The sequence below is a fragment of the Eptesicus fuscus genome, chromosome 11, assembly GCF_027574615.1.
Source record: "Eptesicus fuscus isolate TK198812 chromosome 11, DD_ASM_mEF_20220401, whole genome shotgun sequence".
NCBI lineage: Eukaryota > Metazoa > Chordata > Mammalia > Chiroptera > Vespertilionidae > Eptesicus > Eptesicus fuscus.
Genome location: NC_072483.1, coordinates 65,236,273 through 65,256,935, shown reverse-complemented (window position 1 = coordinate 65,256,935; position 20,663 = coordinate 65,236,273). Strand labels below are relative to the sequence as shown.

Here is a 20,663-nt window from a genome sequence, read left to right as displayed (position 1 = left end):
CTATGTCAATTTCAAGATAACTGCACCAAACCAACTGGAGAAAGCACCAAGGTTCTAAGGCAGGCGTCCTCAAACTATGGCCCGCAGGCCACATGCGGGTGTTTTTGCGTTTTGTTTTTTTACTTCAAAATAAGATATGTGCAGTGTGCATAGGAATTTGTTCATAGTTTTTTTTAAACTATAGTCCGGCCCTCTAACGGTCTGAGGGACAGTGAACTGGCCCCCTGTTTAAAAAGTTTGAGGACCCCTGTTCTAAGGCAAATAAAGAAACTCACAGAATCTGGGGATACCATATTGTCCACATCTTCCGTTATTATAAATTAGGCACCTGTGGTTGAGACAATACAATGCCTGCCATTTTCCCCCTTGGCCTTAATAGTAGAACTCTGACCCAATTAGGGGTAAAATGTGCCCAGTTAAATAAAATATCTGTTCTCCCAAGCAACATGTAGGCAGGTAGCACAGCCCTCACCCCTAAGTTGTTAGGATCCTCCTGAGTAGGACTCAAGGGAAAGCTTTCATGTTCCCAACAAAAAGGACCTCATCTTTCACAGTTCACCACATCTCAGGATGCAAGTTTCCTCCATGATAACAACAATCGATTTTATATTTAACTTCCTGAAACCTTCTTGAGCATGTGGAGTTTCTGTAACCACTTCTTTAGACCCACCTTATCATTTAGTTTGGTTCCTCACCCCAAAATAAAAGATCAATAAACATTTGCTGAAAGTAAAGCCTGAGAGAAAGGGACATGAGAAGAAGCACTGAGACTCATTTCAATGAAATTCAGAGTACTTTAACCCTCCCCTATACTCAGCATTAATCAAATCCATAGTGCCCAACTCTTTCAAATATCATTATCCCTTTTAAATCAAAAAGATGTTGACCCACACACAGTATTTTGGTAACCAGTAATTGAAAATATGCATAAAGTTTAAAAGCCACTATGAATCATTAATGAGTTTAAATAAATATTTCTTTTAATAAAACACACAGGATTGGAAAAGTGGTTGATATATTTGCAAGGTCCATATGTTGGTCTATAGGATATCCTATATAATAAAAGAGTAATATGCAAATTGACCATACCTCCGCTACACTCACAAGCCACACCCACCAGACAATCAGGAGCAAGTATGCAAATTAACCCAACCAAGATGGCTGCAGCCACAGAGAGAGCAGGAGGCTTGAGTTGCCCCCAGTGATGGAGGAAGCCAAGCTTTCAGCCTGCCCTAACCTGACTTGGTCTCCACTCAAGGCTACAAAGTTTCAGTTATAGAAGATAAATAAATCCCAGATACCAGGGCCTCCACTTGGGTCACCGGGGGGACATGGCCGGCATGCAAACCACCACAGGTCCCTCACCCAGGCTGCCCCACGCCCCAAGGGAACCCCCACCCTGATCTGGAACACCCTTCAGGGCAAACCAGTCGGCCCCCACCTGTGCACTAGGCCTCTATCCTATCTAATAAAAGAATAATATGCAAATTGACTGTCATTCCAACACACAAGATGGCTGCCCCCGTGTGGACACAAGATGGCTGACACAAGATGGTCAGCAGGGGAGAGCAGTTGAGAGGGACCAGGTCTGCAAGGAAGGGCAGTTGTGGGCGATCAGGCCAGCAGGGGAGGGCAGTTGGTAGGGACCAGGTCTGCAAGTGAGGGCAGTTGGGGGTGATCAAGCCTGCAAGGGAGGGCAGTTAGGGGTGACCATGCCAGCAGAGGAGGGAAGTTGGGGGCAACCAGGCCTACAGGGAAGGGCATTTGGGGGGGACCCAGGCCTGCAGGGGAGAGCAGTACGGGGGACCAGGCCTGCAGGGGAGGGCAGTTAAGGGTGACTAGGCCTGCAGGAGAGGGCAGTTAGGGGCAAACAGGCTGGCAGGGGAGCAGTTAGGCATCAATTAGGCTGGCAGGGGAGTGGTTAGGGGGTGATCAGGCTGGCAGGCAGAAGCAGTTAGGGGCAATCAGGAAGGCAGGCAGGCGAGCAGTTGGGAGCCAGCAGTCCTGGATTGTGAGAGGGATGTCTGACTGCCCGTTTAGGCCTGATCCTCCCAAAATTTAGATTCCTACCTGGATCGGGCCTAAATGGGCAGTCGGACATCCCTCGAGGGGTCCCAGATTGGAGAGGGTGCAGGCTGGGCTGAGGGACACCACCCCCAAGCACGAATTTTGTGCACCAGGCCTCTACTGTATATATATTGCACATAGGGTTCACAGATATCTTGAAATAATTCCATGACCCTCCTTAGTTCTAAGATCCATAGGTCAAGAATTATTAATCCCTAATAAGAGCATTTTAGTTGTGTCTACTCTCCTGTCAGTCACTACCCAGAACCCCAAGGATGTGAGTTGTAACAGAACTATGAGTTTGCATTCTGCTTTGGCCAAATTTAATCTAGTTTTAAATTTTTGAGGCAGGCTTCTGCTCCTATTTAGAATGTGAAGCTTAAAAAACATATTAACACTTATAAAATTGTTATGCTGCATAAAAATCCCCCTGAGTCTGAGATGCCCATAGAAATGCAAGAAATGAGAAATAATTTGCTCTCTCACACATTTTTTTATTTACCAGTAGGCGTTAATGGCATCAAAGCACAGTTAAATGTCCCACTTAGAGGGTCCTATGATTGAAACAAAAAGAAGATAAATAGCATCAGGTCCTTCACATATGTGGTAAGTTCCAAGATAGACTTTTTAAAGTGCATTGTATAAGAAATCAACAGTATATCAATTTCTTCCAGTCCTTGAATCAAAATTACTTCATTTGTTCTCTCAAGAAATGAGTTTTGATGACCATCTAATGGAAAGATAAATGCCCTTTTAATCAAAGCAAAAAAAGGAACAAAAGATTTTTTTAAAATAGTCCCCAAAAAGCAATGCCTTTGAAGCAACAGCCAAATTCGTTCTTATCCAATTCAGCTGTGACTTTCTCCCATCTTCCTTTCAGCTACTGAAAGGAAGATGGGAGAAAGGAGAGGTGGTGATCACCCCTTGGGAAAGCTATAAAAAATGTCTAAAAGACTCAGCAGTTAGCAGGAGAGTTCAAAGAAATTTAGGAATGGAAAGAACTTCACGCTCATTAATTGTGAGGAAAGGAGGAAGAGAGAAGCAAGAAGGTTCGATCCCCAGTCAGGGCACATATAAGAATCAACTAGTGAATGCATAAATAAGTGAGACAACAAATTGATGTTTCTCTTTCCCTTCCTTTCTTTCAAAAAAAAAAAAAAATTAAGGGGATAAAACACAGATGTTGCCCCAAAACACAGAGTAAGCATACCTAACATGTAGAGTTGAGATCCTTGCAAATCAAGTTTTATTTTCAAAAGACTCCCTCCAAGTTTTCATTGAATGCTTGCCCTGCTCCTAGGTACCCTGCCAGCACATGTCCCCTCCTCTTCAGGACACGCACATATCTCACGGGTCAGCCCCTATTCTACAAGGGCATTAAATTACCTTATGAAGAAAAATGCCTGTTCTCTGGGCCAAGGAGTAAAGAGATCAGCACTGAGTCTGGGCTATTTACCATTAACACAGCAGAGAGTCTAAAAACAGTAGGTTTTCAGACTGTATTCTTCATTCTCTAGACCGCCTTGCTTCCAGAAAACCATTGAGCTGTATCTTTCAGACAGTCTGTCAACATCCAAAAAAACAGATATTGGCTGTACTATATACAAGAATATTTAAATATAATTTTAATTTCCCCAAGAGGATTCTCACAGGGGGACTACTAATTTGAATTTTCTTTGGTTGTACAACACTCTCCCAAATTTGCACTTTTGCAAAGCCATTCATTTTCCACAAAGCATCGAGCTCCTAGAGAAAAGACAAGGGGGTAGAACGGGGAAGGGGGCGGGGGGACACCACAGCTAACTGATGCCAGATGAACGTTCCTGGATCCAGAGAGCTTTGTTTTGAAGATTTCCGCCTTGCATTAAATCAAGTGGCAAAGCAGGTCTTGAAGACTAACTAGGGAACTACATTCTCTACCCAGAAGGCCAGGACTGCCAAAGTTGGAGGTATTTCACTTTCTGGACTAAAGAACCCACATTGTCCCAGAGTGAACTTAAGGAGACATTCACATTTTTAACCAACAACTACAAATGTTTCTCAAGATCTGAGTCTCAGACAGCCTGAGACTGTGTCTTTTCAGCTACTTTGGCCAAAACAGCTGTTTGTATCCCTGAAACCATTTCTACCCCAGACTCATAGACAACAGAGATTCATTTTATAATGTGTACCAAAATTACCTTATTTATTTTGGATGCAGTGAAAGCATCATTACTTAAAATGACACTCTCCTTTTTCAGTACAGAAATTTGGCAGGAAGGCAAGAGTGACATCCAAGTTATAAAAACCTTAAGATTTATAGCAGATGCCAAAGTCAGGCTACACCCTTGTAAACAACAAAGACAAAAATCGTTCTCCAAGGATGGGCCAGAACATGGGAGCCGTGAGCCAGGACTATAGGATAATTAGGATTATTTTTGTTCTGTGGCACTTATTAAAGGAAGGATGTGTGCATTAGAAATTCCAAAGAAGAAAAAAATGCTTGGAGACTTTCTTCATTCCCAGTTGAGCACGCATACTTTTTGCAAGAAAAGTAGACCCATCAGGAGGGACATGTGTGCATCCATGGGTTTCTGGTTAGTGTCTTAGAGATCCTTTAAGCATGACCCCCTCACTTTTCTCCATACATGTGCTCTGCTCCACACATCACAATTTGTGAATCAGAATCTAAAGACTGCATATCAATGGGTTCATGGAAAATTCTACCTGCATAGCAATCAGAGTTTGTGGTTGCAAGCGCTGGACACCAATGGCTCACTCGAGCAGAAAAATAAACAAATGATTGCAGTGACAGTGGATTGAAAGGAGGGCAGAAGGACCAACTCTGAAAGGACAAAGATCAAGCAGCTCCTGGGTCTATGCAGCAGGATAAGAGTTTCTTCAGATCACGGTGGTCAGAATGATCGGTCTGGGCTATGTTCAGCCTTTTGTCACCTTCCTCAGGATTCTAACTCCTGAGAAACCTGTCTGATCAATCTAGCCATTTAGGACACACATCGACCCCCTAGCTAAAGGAGGACATACTGGTTGACAGTCCCCCTTAAACTGACTGAAGTTATCCCCCAACTGGAGTAGGGAAAGAATAGTGCACAAAAGCAAAATCAGGGCGCTGTTACGAGAAGATGGGAAATGAAGCTAGGCAGAAAAAACACACAAAAAAACACAGATGTCCACTTCTACTTCTACATAAACACTCTTAGCATTCCTACTGACTTGTTTATTTTTTCAGCTTCTAGAGACAACTTTGGCAAAAACAACAACTAATGTTATTGCCCAACAGTCTGTGTTACAATGTCCCACATAAAGAACCACATGATAATTTCCAGGGTCTTCAAATTAAGGAAAAGTTGGGGGCTCCCGATGAGCTGACATACATTCTTCTATTACATAATGAAGACTAAGTAACTTGCTATGTTTCTTTTCTCACTTAGGCTGCTAGGAAGCTCAGAGCTAAAAGTTTCAGGCTCAATTATATTAGCTATCCTTAGTCTAGGTTCTTGGGCACAACAAAATGCCTCCCTTCCTGATACCACTGGTATTAGAAGGTTTTATTTCAGTTTTAGCGTAATGTTTCAATATTTCTATACTTAATTAAAAAGAATTTCTAAGCATTTGAATTTTTTTCTTACTAACCAAAATCTAACCTCTTCAGAACTATATAAGCATCTAATGTATTACTGAACTTTTATATTGGCCAGGACCTTTGCATTCAGCACCCTCTCTCCTTGTTTGCTATTGCAGAGTTAACCTTGTGCAGCAAAAACTATTTCAGATGAATTTCTGGTTTTAAAAGGTGCTATAGGAAAAAATCATATTAGACTAGATTAGATTAGGGGAATGAATAGCTAGATTAATAACAGATAGACCTGAGTCTGATTATAGGGTGCAATAATTGTTAGAATAGTTAGCAATAAAATTCATATAAGTTTTACTGAAAGGCCAGATGGAAGAGCAATAGGCAACTTTGTCAAACCTATAGCTTAGACAGGCTAACTCAGAGGGATGTGGGAGAGCTGGGGAATTGGGAAGCATAGCTTTGTGCTTTCAGGAACCAAGCAGATTGGTAGAGTGAGGGAGGTCCAACTCATTGTTTCATAGCTCAAGCCACTTTCTGGCGAATTCCATGTACACTTAATGCTAAACATCATCAGAATCCCGAAACTCTCCAGGACATGGCAGAATTAAGTAGCACAGTGACATCCCTGGCAAGATAAGCGAATGCGGCTGCAGATCTGCTCCCAAGATGACCAGGAGACATGGGCAAAGTACTTTTGAGTGTTTTTGGGGGGTGGAAATGGGGGTTCTTAAATATAAAGGGGTTGCCACCATTACAGATGTCTTTCAATTGGGTTTCCTGAAAGAGCATTTGAATAGTTCTTCCTAGGCTGATAATCTGTGAGGAAAATTTGAAATCCACTAAATTAAAAACTACTCTCCACCCTGCAAACGTCCCCTTTTTTGGGGAAGTAATCTGTTACAATGTTTGGCAGTAACAATGCCCCAAATGAGCCGATACCCCAACAATGAGAAATTTCACTTGCCTGGCTTGGGCTATCCAGGAAACAGAGATCTGCATTTAGAGAAAAATTGGCAAAGGCTCCCACCTCTGCCTGAAGGCCCTCCCAGATGCTCAAGATCAAAAAACAAGAAAGGCAACGCAACTCCAATTCCTGTGCATGTCTTCCCGGCATCCCCCACTCAAGCTGCACAAGCTCCCCAAAAAGAGGGGAAAGAAATTAGGTTCCGGGAAGCTAAAGGTGAGTTATGAGAGTTGTGCCTGGACAGCAATGAATGGTACTGAACAAATAAACTCAGTCACACAATTATTTATCACCTTGGCCTTTGAGAGTCAGGAGACCAAGGATCCGATCCTGATTCCAACACTCATGAACTTGGGATTCAGTTCTCGCATCAGCCAAGAGAAGGACCTGGCCTAGACTTTGGTCCCAGACTCAAGTTCCCAGCAGATTATGTAAATTAGTGAGATGTGCTCTGTAAGGCTTGGACGAGCCGGAAGCCACATCCCATCCCAATGGAACACTGGATGATCAGTGGTCACTGTGAGAATCCAGGCTCATGGTGTTGAGACCCTCCCATTTTTGGAGATAATCAGCAAGCCCAGATTTTCTTATAAATTCTTTTAATTTTTCAATCCTAAAGACTAATTTGTCAAGTTTTTATATACACTGAACGGGGCCAAAGGAAACATTTTTCTAAGCTAGAGCCAAACCTCAGACCCACAGTCTGTCAACTTGAAGTTCAGGTTCTGTATTGAAGCGCCGGGGACTGGGGGAACCTCCTTTATAAGGAACAGATTATCCTCTCTCTCACCTGGGAATTCGTGGGGTAGCAGCATCGTAAAGGCTATGAGAAGACCTGCAGTAAGCCAGACTCACTTTGTTCTACCTAGCGTTACCCAAACTTATTTAAAGACTGAACCCTTTGTGGGAAGACTAACATGAGCAGCTCACTGAACTGGTGTTCCATGGAACACACTTTGGGAAACACCAAACCTCTCTTAGCCACCTGACTCTAAAATGCTGTGCTGCATTTTACCTAGTTTACCCCAGGATCTGAAATGGGGGAGAAACTAGTATTTACTGGTTCCTGACAAAGTGTCAAATACCTTACTAAGCACTTTGCCTTCCTTATTTCAATCGATAGTCAGGAGCTAAATGCTGTTACCCCCATTTTAAAGTTGAGAAAATACAAATCAGAGGCTGAGGTAACCCCTAAATAATTGACTCAGCCAAAATGTGCATCCATGAGTGCCCAACTGAAAACCCCATGGTCTCTCCATTGGTAGACTGTGTAAACCACAGGGAGCCTAACTCGTAGCCTAAAGAAGTGTTCCCATCACCTCCCATTTCCTCAAGCTGCCCACCCCTGTGCCTTTGGATATGCTCTATTTTTCTCCACAAAGTTTCCAGGCTCTTCATCTAAAAACACTGTATTTCCGAGGGAGCCAGATAGTCCACCAAAGTGTTCAAAACCCTGAGCAGGTATGAGCATCGATGTCTTTGCTGGAAGGAACTGGAAGGAAGCATGCATCCACTGCCAACAGCTGCATTGACCATGTGACAGTCAGCTGACTTTTGAGGGGCCTGCACACATGCCAGGAGTGTTGTGTGCCTGTGTAACTCCCTCCACCCTGCCATCTCTTCCTCACTTTTTGTCTGCACATCCTTTACCCCCTCAACTCCCCAGTGGCCCCTCTCCCTAGCTTTCTAATCCATCTGCTGTCCCTCACCTCAACCTACTAGTATTTCATTTCTTTCCTCCACCCCACAAAGCGAATACAGTTAGGAAAAGTGGTTGAGCATCTTATCCCCCATACATGGGAGTGACCACCCATCCTGGTGGCCAGGAGATATTCAGTTTACACCTGCTGTTCCTGTTCATTGTTAACAGTATCCCCATCACCTCAATAAGACCTTAGATTGGACAATATGCAAATAATCTCCTTACATATTGACTGAACATGCCTTATACTTCTTGACCTTTACTTTAAGAGATTAAGTCAAATGCCTCAAATTTTCCTCCTTGATGGGAAAAACATTTTTAAACTAAAGTTACTTTTGTGAATGCTTCTCAATATGCTCTTTACTAAAGTTCAATGGCCATTGGTAAAGCTGTTGAACCCTATCTAAATTTCTGGTGGCCATATTTTTTTAATCCTCACCTGAGGATATGTCTTGCTATATTTTGTTTTTAGAGACACAGGAAGGGAGAGAGAAACATTAATGTGAGAGAGAAACATTGATCAGTTGCTTCCCATATGCACCCTGATCACGGTTTGAACCCAAAACCTAGGTATGTGCCCTGACTGGGAATGGAACCTATCACCTTTTGGTATATGGACTATGTTCCAACAAACTGTGCCACACCAGCCAGGGCCAGTGGTCATATTTGTAAATGAGAAAGGGGCCATCCTGAGAAAGGATAAAAAAGACACCAACTTGAACTCCCACTTCCACCCCCTCCTTCAGTCTGGCTTTCGTCTCTTGCTCAACTACTAGTTTCACTAAAATCCTAGGGCAAATTGGAATTGATGAAAAATGTCATTTCAAGAACTAAATGAAATGTTTGGAAAAGAGAGAAAGGAACTCTAAGAAAAATAGAGAATATATTATTTACATTCTGGGTTAGAATTTTAATTTCCAGTTAAAGAAAATGAAAGCTACACAGAATTCACAGACGTGAGGACAGACACTATGAAGTGTTTAGTTTCCCCAACACCCAGCACTGTACCTGGCATACGATGAATATTTCATTGACTTTAACAGCTCTATGTAAGTATAGTTGACATATAATAAACTGCATAATTTGAGAGTTTTGACATATGTATATCTCATGAAACCATCACCATGATCAAGATGTTAAACATATTCCACACCCCCAAAAGTTTCAGGCCCTTTCAAATCCCTTCTTCCCATTCCAGCCCCAGGCATCTGCTACTCTGCTGTCAATCATTTTACATCCCACCAGCAGCATCTGAGAATTCCGCTTCCTCCACATCCTCACCAACATTGAGTACAGTCAAAGCCTTTTTAATTTTGGCTATTCTCTAGTTGTCCAGCAGTATCTCATTGTAGTTTTAATTTGCATTTTCTTACTGTCTAATGATGTTGAACATCTTTTCATGTGTTTGCTTCCTAGTCACATAATCTCTTTGTTCAAATCATTTGCTCATTTAAAAAAAATAATCAGGTTATCTTAATACTGAATTTTGAGAGTTCTTCATTTAGCCTAGGTACAAGTGCTATATTATAGATATACTAGACGCCCAGTGCACGAAATTCATGCATGGATAGGGTCCCTAGTGGCTGCCGGCTGCCAGCCGGGCATCCTTTTCCCAGCTGCCTGCTGCCAGCTGGGGCCTTCCTTCATTCCATGCTGCCCCCTGGTGGTCATAGCACATCATAGCAAGTGATCGAACTCCTGGTCAGTTGAACTCCGGAGGGGACACTTTGCATATTAGGCTTTTATATAGAGAGAAGATTTTCAAATATTTCCCCCTAGTCTGTGCCTTATCTTTTCATTCTCTTATAAATATCTTTAAAAGATAACTTTTTAATTTTGATGAAATCCAATTTACTCAATTTCTCTTTTATTGAATGTGTTTTTGTTATTGTTCTAAAAAATCTTTGCCCAAATGAAAGAAACTTTTGGGTGTGATGGATCTGTCCATTATCTTGATAGTTTATTTTTAATATGTTTTTACTGATTTCAGAGAGGAAGGGAGAGGGAGAGAGAAATACCAATGATGAGAGAGAACCACTGATCAGCTGCCTCCTGCACGCCCTCCACTGGGGATCAAACTCATAACCTGGGCATGTGCCCTGACCGGGAATTGAACCTCGACCTCCTGATTCATAGCCCGAAGCTCAACCACTGACCCACGCCGGCCAGGCCATTATCTGGATACTTTACACAGATGTACTTGAAGTCACAGGGATTCTCTGCTGTTCTTGTCTACAAGTTTTATGGTTTTAGGTGTTACATGTACATCTATGATGCATTTTGAGTGAATGTTTGTATACAGTATAAGTGAGCTGTGGACTGAAGTTTTGAGGGTTGTTGGTGCTGTTATTTTGCATATGGATATCCAATCATTCTAGCATCATACTGCTGAAAAAGACTATCCTTTCTCCAGCAAACTATCTTCTTTGCATCTTTGTCAAAATCAGACACTTATGATCAAAAAGCAGAACTCTCAAAAAAAGTGCTGCTAAAATTTAAAACATGCTTACACTTTGATTCAGCAACTCCAATTTAGCAGTTCTGTCTAGAGAAATACAAGTACAAGGATAAGGCTCAGATCCTTATAACAGTATTATTTACAAGGGAGGAAAAAGAAGGAACATGGACATGTCTGAAATATTCCCCTAAAGAGAGAGGACTCAATAAATTACAGTCCAGCTCCACCACAAAATTCTAGGTAGGTACTAAAAGGAATGATTTGGAGCTACATGTACTGATCAGAAGAGAGAGTCTTAAAACATTTTCATGGGGAAAAAAATTGCAGAGTGTTTTAAAAAATGTATACACACACTTTGAATAATTATAAAGGCAGTGTTTATTAACATATATTTCATTTTCAAAATTGAGCTATCAACTGTTAAAGTGTATATACATTTTTGGGACAGCCTGTATATATTTAATATGTAAATATATATTTATATATTTGTTTCTTTATATATATACACACACCCATATATAGTGATTATATTATTGAGATATGTGAGGAAGCCTAAATATGTATCTATACATTTGCATATGTTTTCAAAAACCTGGGGCAAGTTTTGGAAAAATAATAACAGACAGATCACATGAGTGTCCTTCATGGGTGGAATTGAGAATGAGAGAAAGGACAAAGATTATTAACTTTTTTATAAACTTCTAAACTGTCTGATTTGTTACCTTATACCCTAAGCATATATTATTTTGTATTTTTCAATCAAGTATAAAATAGTAGTCATGACCTCATGGCATGTAACAGATGCACCACTCCATCCATTTCACATCGGTACTTTTACTTGGAAAAAATTCTCATTGCTTTTCTTTTTCTTGGATGGTTGATCCCAGTAGGGAGAATAATATTGGTGCATGGAGGATACCAAAAAGAAAACTCCACACTGAGAGTTATGGGTTGAATTTTATCCCTCAAAAATTCATATGTACAAGTCTTAACCCCCAGAATGTGGCCTTTTTTGGAAAGAGGGTCAACATGGATGCAATTAATTAAATTAAAATGCGACCCTACTGGAGGAGGGTGGGCCCCAATCTGATATGACTGATATCTTCATTATAAAAAGGGGAAATTTGGACACACAGGGAGAATGCCATGAGAAGCCTGGAGTGATGCCCCCACAAGCCAAGGAATACCAAGGCTGACCAGCGAACCACCAGAGGCTGGGCGGGAGGCATGGAACAGATCCTCCCCCACAGCCTCAGGAGGAACCAACCCTGCCAACACCTTGATATCAGACATCAGCCTCCAAAACTGTGAGGCTGTTGCTTAAGCCCCCTAGTCTGTGGTGCTTGGTTACAGCAACCCTAGGAAATATGCTAAGCTACCAAGAGGTTAAGTCAAAACCAACATAGCTACTCACCAGTCCCCTGATCCCAGCCCCTGCTCAGGCCACAGGGAACATCCACAGAAGATTTAGGAAGTACACAGCAGTTTCCACCACCCCACATTACAGGGGGCACACACCTGCGGAAAAGCCAGCCGTCCTGAGGGGAAGGCATCAAAGCCTGCGGTAGGCAGAAGGGCCTGCGGAAGCTGTGTGTTTATCCTCAGACCCACAATTACAAAGAAACTGCAAGGATTAGGATGGATCTATTCTTGAGGAAGGATAACAATTAAGGAGTCCCTCTCTCCTGGCACCTCTCCACTCCTCTCCCTTCCCACACACACAGGCAGTATTCACTCCCTCCCAGGAGGAGAATAAGAAGTAAAAGGGCACTTTAAAACGTGAGCCACTCCACCCTAAGAAATGCGACCCAGAAGAGCTGCTCTGTAGCGACCAGGCTCCTCACCCTCGTTGGGACTGGAAACAGCACCTCCATGGCCCCTGCATGAAAAAGGGGCATTTTCCTGACAACTCCCTTTTGTCTTACAAGTGAATCCCAGAATAGGAACGGGTTCTTCATTAAAATAATTTACACCGTTACCAAGTGAAAATGAAAACAACACAAAATATTCAACCAGATACAAATAATCAACCAGACACACTCCAAGGCTGTCCTGGAGGCGGATTTGAAATGGATTCTAAATCAATCTACACTTTTCCTAATTGGGAAGAGCAAATCCCAAAAGCCACCACCCAGAGACCCTGCACAGACTGGCTTGTTTTTGAGGATACACCCCCATCCCTCCCTTGGTCTCAGCCTGTCTGAAAAAGTATCACTAGATCTGCTTTACATGACTGGCTTTCACATACCAGCGGTATTCGGGTATTTTTTTTTAGACCTCATCCAAGGGCATTCTTAGAGAGTGGGGAAGAGAGAGAGAGAGAGAGAGAGAGAGAGAGAGAGAGAGAGAGAGAGAGAGAGAGAGAAGTATTGATCAGTTGCTTCCCATACTCACCCCAATCAGAGATCAAACCTGCAACCCAGGTATGTGCCCCAACCAGGAATCGAACCCACAACCTTTAGGTGCACAGGATGACATTCAACCATCTGAGCCATTCCAGCCAGGAACCAGCCATAATTTTAATTAACGAAGTTAACTTTCTCTTGAAGCAGGTATCAGCTGTATTTTCCAGAGGCCCTCCATTTGTTGCCTTTTCCTAGGATGTTGACCAGTAGCAGATAAGGCAGAGAGAAGCCATTTGCTCCCTATTGTCTGTTTTTATTTTCTTTCAAACCCACAGTAAATAAATTCACACTCAGCATTAAAAAGAGCACAATGCATAAGCACATTCATTGTGCCCCAGCGTATAAACTTTAGGCATACCAGCCCTCAGAAATACAGAGAACATAGCCAAAAGGCAATATGGTTTCATTAGTATATTTGTTTCCTAGGGCTGCTCTAATAAATTACCACAGATTGGGTGGCTTTAAACAACAGAAATGTATTCTCTCACAGTTCTGAAGGCTGGAAGTCCAGAATTAAGATGTTGGTAGGGCCGTGCTCCCGCCAAAGGCTCTGGGGAAGAATACACCCTTCACTCTTCTCGCTTCTGGACGTTGCCAGCAATCCTTGGCATTCGTTGGCTTGTGGTAGCATAACTCCATGCTCTGGCTCCACCTTCAAATGGCCTCCTGTCCTGTGTCTCCTCTGTGTCCTCAAGTCTCTCACTGTATTTAGGCTCAGCCTAATCCAATATGACCTCATCTTAACTCTATTACATTTGAACAGACCCTATTTCCAAATAAGGCTACATTCACAGGTAATGGGGTTAGGGCTTCAACATATCTTTTGGGAGGACTCCAGTCAACCCACAACCATGAGTAAGACTTGGAGACCAGGGTTTGAATCTGAATCTTGGTCCCTTAGTAACCATGTGAGTTATGAAAGCCAAAGGTGCAAGTGATTAAAAACCCAACTCGTCTACAGGCTTCAACAAGCAGAGGAGATGGTATTTTACTCACTATTGCAACCTCCCTTATCAAAGTGAGACCTCGCTTGCCACAAATGAGGGACGTGGGAGGAGGCCCTGGGCCCTGGGGCCTGAGAAAGAGTCCTCGGGAAGATGAGCGACCCACGTGCATCTGCATTCACTGAGAGAGCTCGCTGAGACTTTGGCAGCATGGAAATACACCAAAGGCACCAAGCGAGCCTGTGCCTTATCCCTGACACTGTCCTTTCCCAGTTCTTGGCCTGAGGGCTTGGACCTGGGGAACACCCCGATGCTGTATCACTGGTTAGCAGGTAAATTGGGATGAAAACTTTTTTTTTTTTAATTAACATAAAATGATAGCAACTAATCCCACTAGTTTCCAAGGAGGTCTGTGGACAAACATCTCAACTATTTCTTCTTGCTCTACTTAAACAAAGCCTCCGTTTAGATGTGGGCCCAAGGGGGCTGAGGGAAGCACACTGTAGTCATTGAGGGTTTCTGGACTAGTTTTATTTGCTGACCACTAACGGGTCCCTGAACTGCTGCTATTCGGAGTCAAATAGTACTGTGGAGGGCGCCTGATCCCCAGCAGCCTTGGGCTGTCCAGGGCCGACACTTCCAGGACCCGATTTATAGGACTAATAATTTACATGGTACAATAGAGTCAGCGCTTGGGAAGTGGGGAGGAGAGAGCTAACCTGGAACATCAAAGAAAGTGCAAAATTTGCCTAACACCCCAAGATAACCCAGTACAGTCAACATGAAGCAATGGGTAAACAAAGGGCAGAGAGGTTTTTTCCAAGGCTAGCATTTTGCAAGTCACTTGGTAGAGATTTTGCTGACAAACTCAGAGAAAGACCAAAATGATAGCATTTTACTTCTGAGGGAAGTAAATTAATGATAAATCCAAGTTTTCTTTACGAACGATAAGGCCCAATGCTTTGTGCTTGTTCAAAGGGATGAAGAAAAATAACAAAATCTAGAACTGATTTAGTGAGAGACCAGTGCCCCTGTACAAGTAGTTATTGCTTATTCCTAAGAAATTGCTCCTGAACTCTCCAACCTCCTCCCTCTCTTTCTGCCATTTTTGGTCTATACGTGGAATGACTACAGACATGATCCGGCTTGACCACCAGCTTTCAAGGTCTCTAGTTTGAACAAATGCTATGTGCTCCACTTGAAGAGATTCTTAAATGGCACTTGGGCCCTAACCGGTTTGGCTCAGCGGATAGAGCGTTGGCCTGCGGAGTGAAAGGCCCCAGGTTCGATTCCGGTCAAGGGCATGTACCTTAGTTGCGGGCACATCCCCAGTGGGAGGTGTGCAGGAGGCAGCTGATCAATGTTTCTCTCTCATTGATGTTTCTAACTCTCTATCCCTCTCCCTTCCTCTCTGTAAATAATCAATAAAGTATATTTTTTAAAATGGCACTTGGAATTTCAGTATAAGTATGACACAGCAGCTTGCATCCCTCAGAGATGTGGGCTATCCAAAAGAAGGTAGCCCTTGGTCAACATAGGTAACCACGCTGCTTCAACAAGAAATAGGAAAGCGCCTCTCTGAGCCAACAAGACCACCAGGGTGCTGATTCTACTTATTAACAACAACAGCACCAACACAGGCAGAGCATCCTGCTTTGTGTTATTAGCCTTCTGCCCTACAGAGACGTGGTGAAGAGGTAAGCTCTGGTGACAAACCTCCTGGTTCCAATGCCTGCCCAGTTCGTTTCTAGCTGTCTGACCCCGGCCAAATCATTTAAACTCTCTAGCCTTCAGCTTCTTGACCTATAAAAATGGGGATAAAAGTGGTTATGGGGGGTAAGTGAGCTGAGTAATTCAAATAAAACTCCATAGGACAGTGCCACACGCACAGCATGTGCTCCATAAAAGGGAGCCGCTGCCATTATCTTCCTTGCTCCACGTTCCTTTTGTCCATTTGGTCTGCCTAGAAAATGTCATATCTGCCAAGGTTTTCTCTCTGTCTGGGGGGCCAGGTCTAATGGTCTCTAGCTGATGATCTGGATGGTTCTTCTATCTCCACTTTTCAGAGGGAAAGTGGAAATCCAAGTTCCTTATATCTAAGTGAGCTCACACTCTGACATGGATGAGTCTGTCACTTCTAATGGATCCACTCCAATAATCAAGACAATCAGGATATTCAAGCAAACTTTAAATATTGAGGCCAGAGGTAATCTCATCTATATTTTTTTAAAATCCATACCTAGCTGTTTTCTATTCAAAAGTGCCCTTTACTTCTCTGAGTAGAGCCTATTTCAATTCTCTCTTTAAAAATGTATAACTTCCTCCATTCCTTCCAAGAACAAAAGTCTGCTGCTCAGAGGGGAAGGGGAAAGGGAAGAATTCAGATTTCCTTCAGGTTTAAAAGTTGGGGTGGTCATGTAAACCCTCATATCCCTTTTGATCCTATTATATTTTTCATGGCAGAAGCTTGCAGCGAGGGCTCGAGTGGGATGCAGCAGAAGTTTTAACATTCAAGGGAGCAGACGAACTTGCCGCGGTCTGTGTGACTGAATGGGAAATTTCCCAGCTCGGGCCTGCTGGGGTAACAGGTCGCTTTGCCTGGACTGGATTTGGGTCAAACAGCAAATCCTCAAATCAGAAAATACCAGCATTGTTTTGTTTGGCAAAAAAGTGGGTATTGATCATGATACTCCTACTGGATCAAAGATGCCATCTGTTCAAATGCAAATTAGAGGGTGACCATCGAGCCTCAGCAAAGTTCGGCCACACTCCCTGGGCCACAGACCCTTTGCATGGGCCTCATCAAATAGGAGCTACTCAAACCAACTAAGAAAATATGCCGTTCTTTGCTTCCCATGCCTCTTTTGTTTCTAGGTGTCTGTACAATAGATTGACTCCTTAATCCTAACAGGAAGCTCTGGGAAAGCATCCTTGGAGCATTTTCTTCACTCCAGCTCATCTAAATTAGAATGTTGGCATTAAAAATTAATGACAAAAATTAATGAGGTTACAGGAGAAGGTCAAGGAGATTTGTATGGGATGGGTGGTGCTTCATTAAAGAGCGGGACTCATCATGTATTTCCCTATGGCCACAGAATCTGGGCAAGCTAAGGCATCCCATCCACAGAGGAATCGGAAACCAACGTTCCTATATGGTGATGCCTTGAGGGCAAAAAGGGGAAGAAAAAAAATCCCAGACGTCAGAGACCATGACAAAGATAACCACAAGGAATGTAAATAAAATACTATTACAAGCGGCTCACTCACCACCTCACACTCAGCATCTCCCTCCCCCAGAGTGAAAAGTAAAAACATACAAAGTGTGTGTGTTTTAAAGAAGTGTCGAGCTGCTCTTTGGGAAGAGGCCATGAATATGAATAAGTTTTGTTTTGTTTTTTCCCTCCATGTGGCTCACTTTGATAATCACAAGGCTGGAAACAGTTTTAAGGGCCCTGGGCTGGTTGCTAATTTAAATGTGGGGAGCATGAGGTTGAGCCCCATATTGATATGTAAGTTCCAGCAGTGACTTGATCTTAGTCAGTGATCAGCCCCGTGTACCTCAGCTTTGGAAGCCCACACCCAGGCCCTCTCAACATGACATCTCCAAGTGAAATAAATGCATTGCAAATACAAACCGTAACACACCAGACACTTGCCAAATGGACATGTGTACATTTCACAGAAGAGCCAGGACATTTCTAGCAAGCAACGCTCGCCACGCGGAACGCAAGCCAGAGCTCTCTCCTGCCAAGGGTCCGGGGCACACAGCAGTCCATAGAGGAAACGGGCCGGCACAGATAACTTCAAGGGACAAAATCCACAAAATCTGCCCAAGCACCGACCACCAGGTCAGAAGAGCCATCTTAAAGAACGGTGCTCTCAGCTCTCTAGGGGTGTCCAAGAGCTCCCCACCTCACCTGATGGGGAACCCTCCACCCCCACCCTTCAGTTACCCCTCCTTTAGAACAGAATCCACACCCCAAACTGAAGGAGGAATTCCCATGCACAATAGGTGTCACGGGTGCCACAGCTGAAATCCATTTACATCACCTCTGGCCAACCATTCAGAACCCAGTGCTGACATTCTCTCACTAAGACAGCGAGGGTGTTAGAAGCTGGTCACTCTCAGGCTAAAGGTTCCTTTTCTTGTTTCATCTGTTGGAGACCCTGGGGGGTGGGCCCCGTGGCTCCGTTTCTGTTCAAGGGAGCATCATTGGTCTCAGGCCGGAGTGGAGTGGACAGGGGCTGTGGGGCATCTCCTCTGGCAACTGCAGAGGCGACAGCAGGTGACTCCTCAGTGTGAGAACTCACAGATTAATTTCTCCCAGCCTCTGAGGAGCAGTCTGCAGCTTGGGATTTTCATTGAGAAACCTTCCAAGCCAGCCAGGGCGCCTGGCCTTCACCGTCCTAACTCTTCAGACACACTCCAACGGTGCTATATTTTACCACTTAAGCACTTCTTCAAACTTTACTACGGAACAATGTGGCTCTGAGCCTGCCAAAAGTTTAACTGCAGGACTCCGTGCATTTTATCTGGCAGAGCAGCTGCCCCCCCTCTTGAGAATATGTTCGGGCAAAAGGAAGTCATCAAACCTCAAGTCGGGGCCATTCCGGGGCCCCAAGGGGCCCCTCGGACAACGCAGCTCTTTCTCACTGTGACCTCTTTCCCAATTCCGGAGCTTCAGGATCCAAACGAAAGGGGTCTCAGTAGACAGCTGTGGAAAACTTTGATGGGATGACCCAGGACATAATTATTCCTGGCTTGGACATAACTTCTGATTTTCAAATATCTGGGGGAGCTGAGGTTCAGGGGAGATGAAGGGAGAGCGCCAACGAATGGGGAAGAAAAAGAAATAAGTAGCATACCATGACCAAGCCAAACCAAGCTTGATATTTCCAAATTATTGGCCAATGGATGCTTTCACAAATCATTTGTCCTGTCTTTCCTAGAGACAAAAAGAAGAAAAATTTCTGGATACAAAAATCCTAACCCCAGACCAGTGGAATACAATCTAACATTGCTGGTCAGAAAGTCCAACCTCATTTATTCCAACAAGCACCCCCAAGCCCAAAGTTGTGATACGCCGCTCAATGCATTACCCCCCTCACTCCTGCCTGGCACTAGGTTAAGCCCACAGTATCATGCATCTTACATGATATTTTGGGCAAATCCCAGCAAGTGGGCAAAGGCGCCAGCTCGGCTCCTCTGGCCCGCCACCTCCTCCTCCAGGCTGGCCCCTGGCTGCCCCGGTGCCACTTACCTGCAGGCGCTCCGTGGCCGGCTGCCACATCTTCCAGCCGTGGGGTTTGGCAGAGGAGACGCTGGCGAGACTCCGTTGATGCGCTTGGGGGCGAGGGGCTGCGCGGTCCGCTTTACATCTGGGGTCGGTGTCCCAGGGATGTGCGTCCGGAGCCGGCCACGGCCGCGGGGTGGGCGAAGGGGGCTTCGAGCAGGAGGAGGCGGCACGGCGCTCAGCTGCCGGCAACTTGTGGGCACGGCTGCGCGCCGGCTGTCCTGGCGCAGCAGCGAGAAGACTGCGCAGCTCCGCCCGGGCCGCGAGCGCACAGCGGCGGCGGCGGCAACCGCTCCCTCCTCCTCCCCCGCCGCCACCCGCCTCAGGATCTGCTCGCTCTGAGCATGCCCAGGCCCGCGCCCGCCTGACAGCCGCGGGGGTCGGGGAGCACAGGGCTGTGGCCCCCAGATCCCGGCGAGGGGAGAGAGGGGAAGCCAGAGCTGGGGGCCTTGCTCCCCGCGGACCGTGGAGGGAAGGACCTAGAGAGCATGCCTTCCTAGAGAAAGAAACTGTAGCCCCCCCAAGCTCCAGGCAGGGGATCTCTGAACCGCCTGTGACTAGCCTGGCACTGTGCTGGGAGGCAAACTTCCATTCATCCGACTCGAGTTAACTAAGCACCTATTATGCTCCAGGCTCTAAGCTGGGGTCCGAGGACAGAGCCGCACAGAACACAAGACAGTGTTCCTGGTCCCCTGAACTTCCATTCTGCTTGGGGAGGCAGTCCACCAGCCCACCGAGGAAACCTGTGAGCTAGTGTTAGGTCAGGTGGTGAGGAAAGCTGGAAGAAAGGAAAACAGACTGATGTGGGAAGAAAGGGAGGGGAGAGCTGGTTCCATGGGGCCCTGGGAAAGATGTAGTGAGGGGTGATGTGCACACCCCCCGCCCCCCGCAAGACTGGAGGAGGAGGACAACCCAAGTTCCTCCATCCTTCATTCCTGAGATCTGCCAGGTGCTGCAGGAGGCTCTGGGAACCCAAGATAAATCAGGGGCCACCCTAAGCTCCCAGGCGAATAAGCACCTTTCCTAAAATGGCCAGGCTCTTCACAACTGGGCAAGATAAGTATTAATATTCCCCTCTATAGATAGAACAAATCAGGCTTGTGGAGTTTAGGTCGCTGTCCAGGTCACACTGTGAGTGGTTTACAGCGCACACTCAGATGACTTCCAGGCCAGAGCTCTTGCCATGCAGCTCCAGCTGCTCTGCCCATGGAAACGCCTGGATAAAGAGCAGCCACCTGGGGCTGGGGGAGGC

General features: G+C 44.8%; 1 protein-coding gene across 2 annotated transcripts in view; it reads right to left on the bottom strand.

The window, feature by feature from the left end:
- Window positions 1-19,664, bottom strand: part of PID1 (phosphotyrosine interaction domain containing 1) — a 199,777-nt gene extending 180,113 nt beyond the window's left edge. The window contains exon 1 of one of the 2 annotated variants that reach the window (XM_028150822.2): window positions 19,379-19,664. In XM_028150822.2, coding sequence (XP_028006623.1) covers window positions 19,379-19,408 — 30 coding nt within the window. In that variant the 5' untranslated portion in view covers window positions 19,409-19,664. Of the gene's footprint in view, window positions 1-18,983; window positions 19,047-19,378 lie in introns of those variants that run through there. The other variant, XM_054723407.1, reaches the window with a different exon arrangement.
- Between the last annotated feature and the right edge of the window lie 999 nt (window positions 19,665-20,663).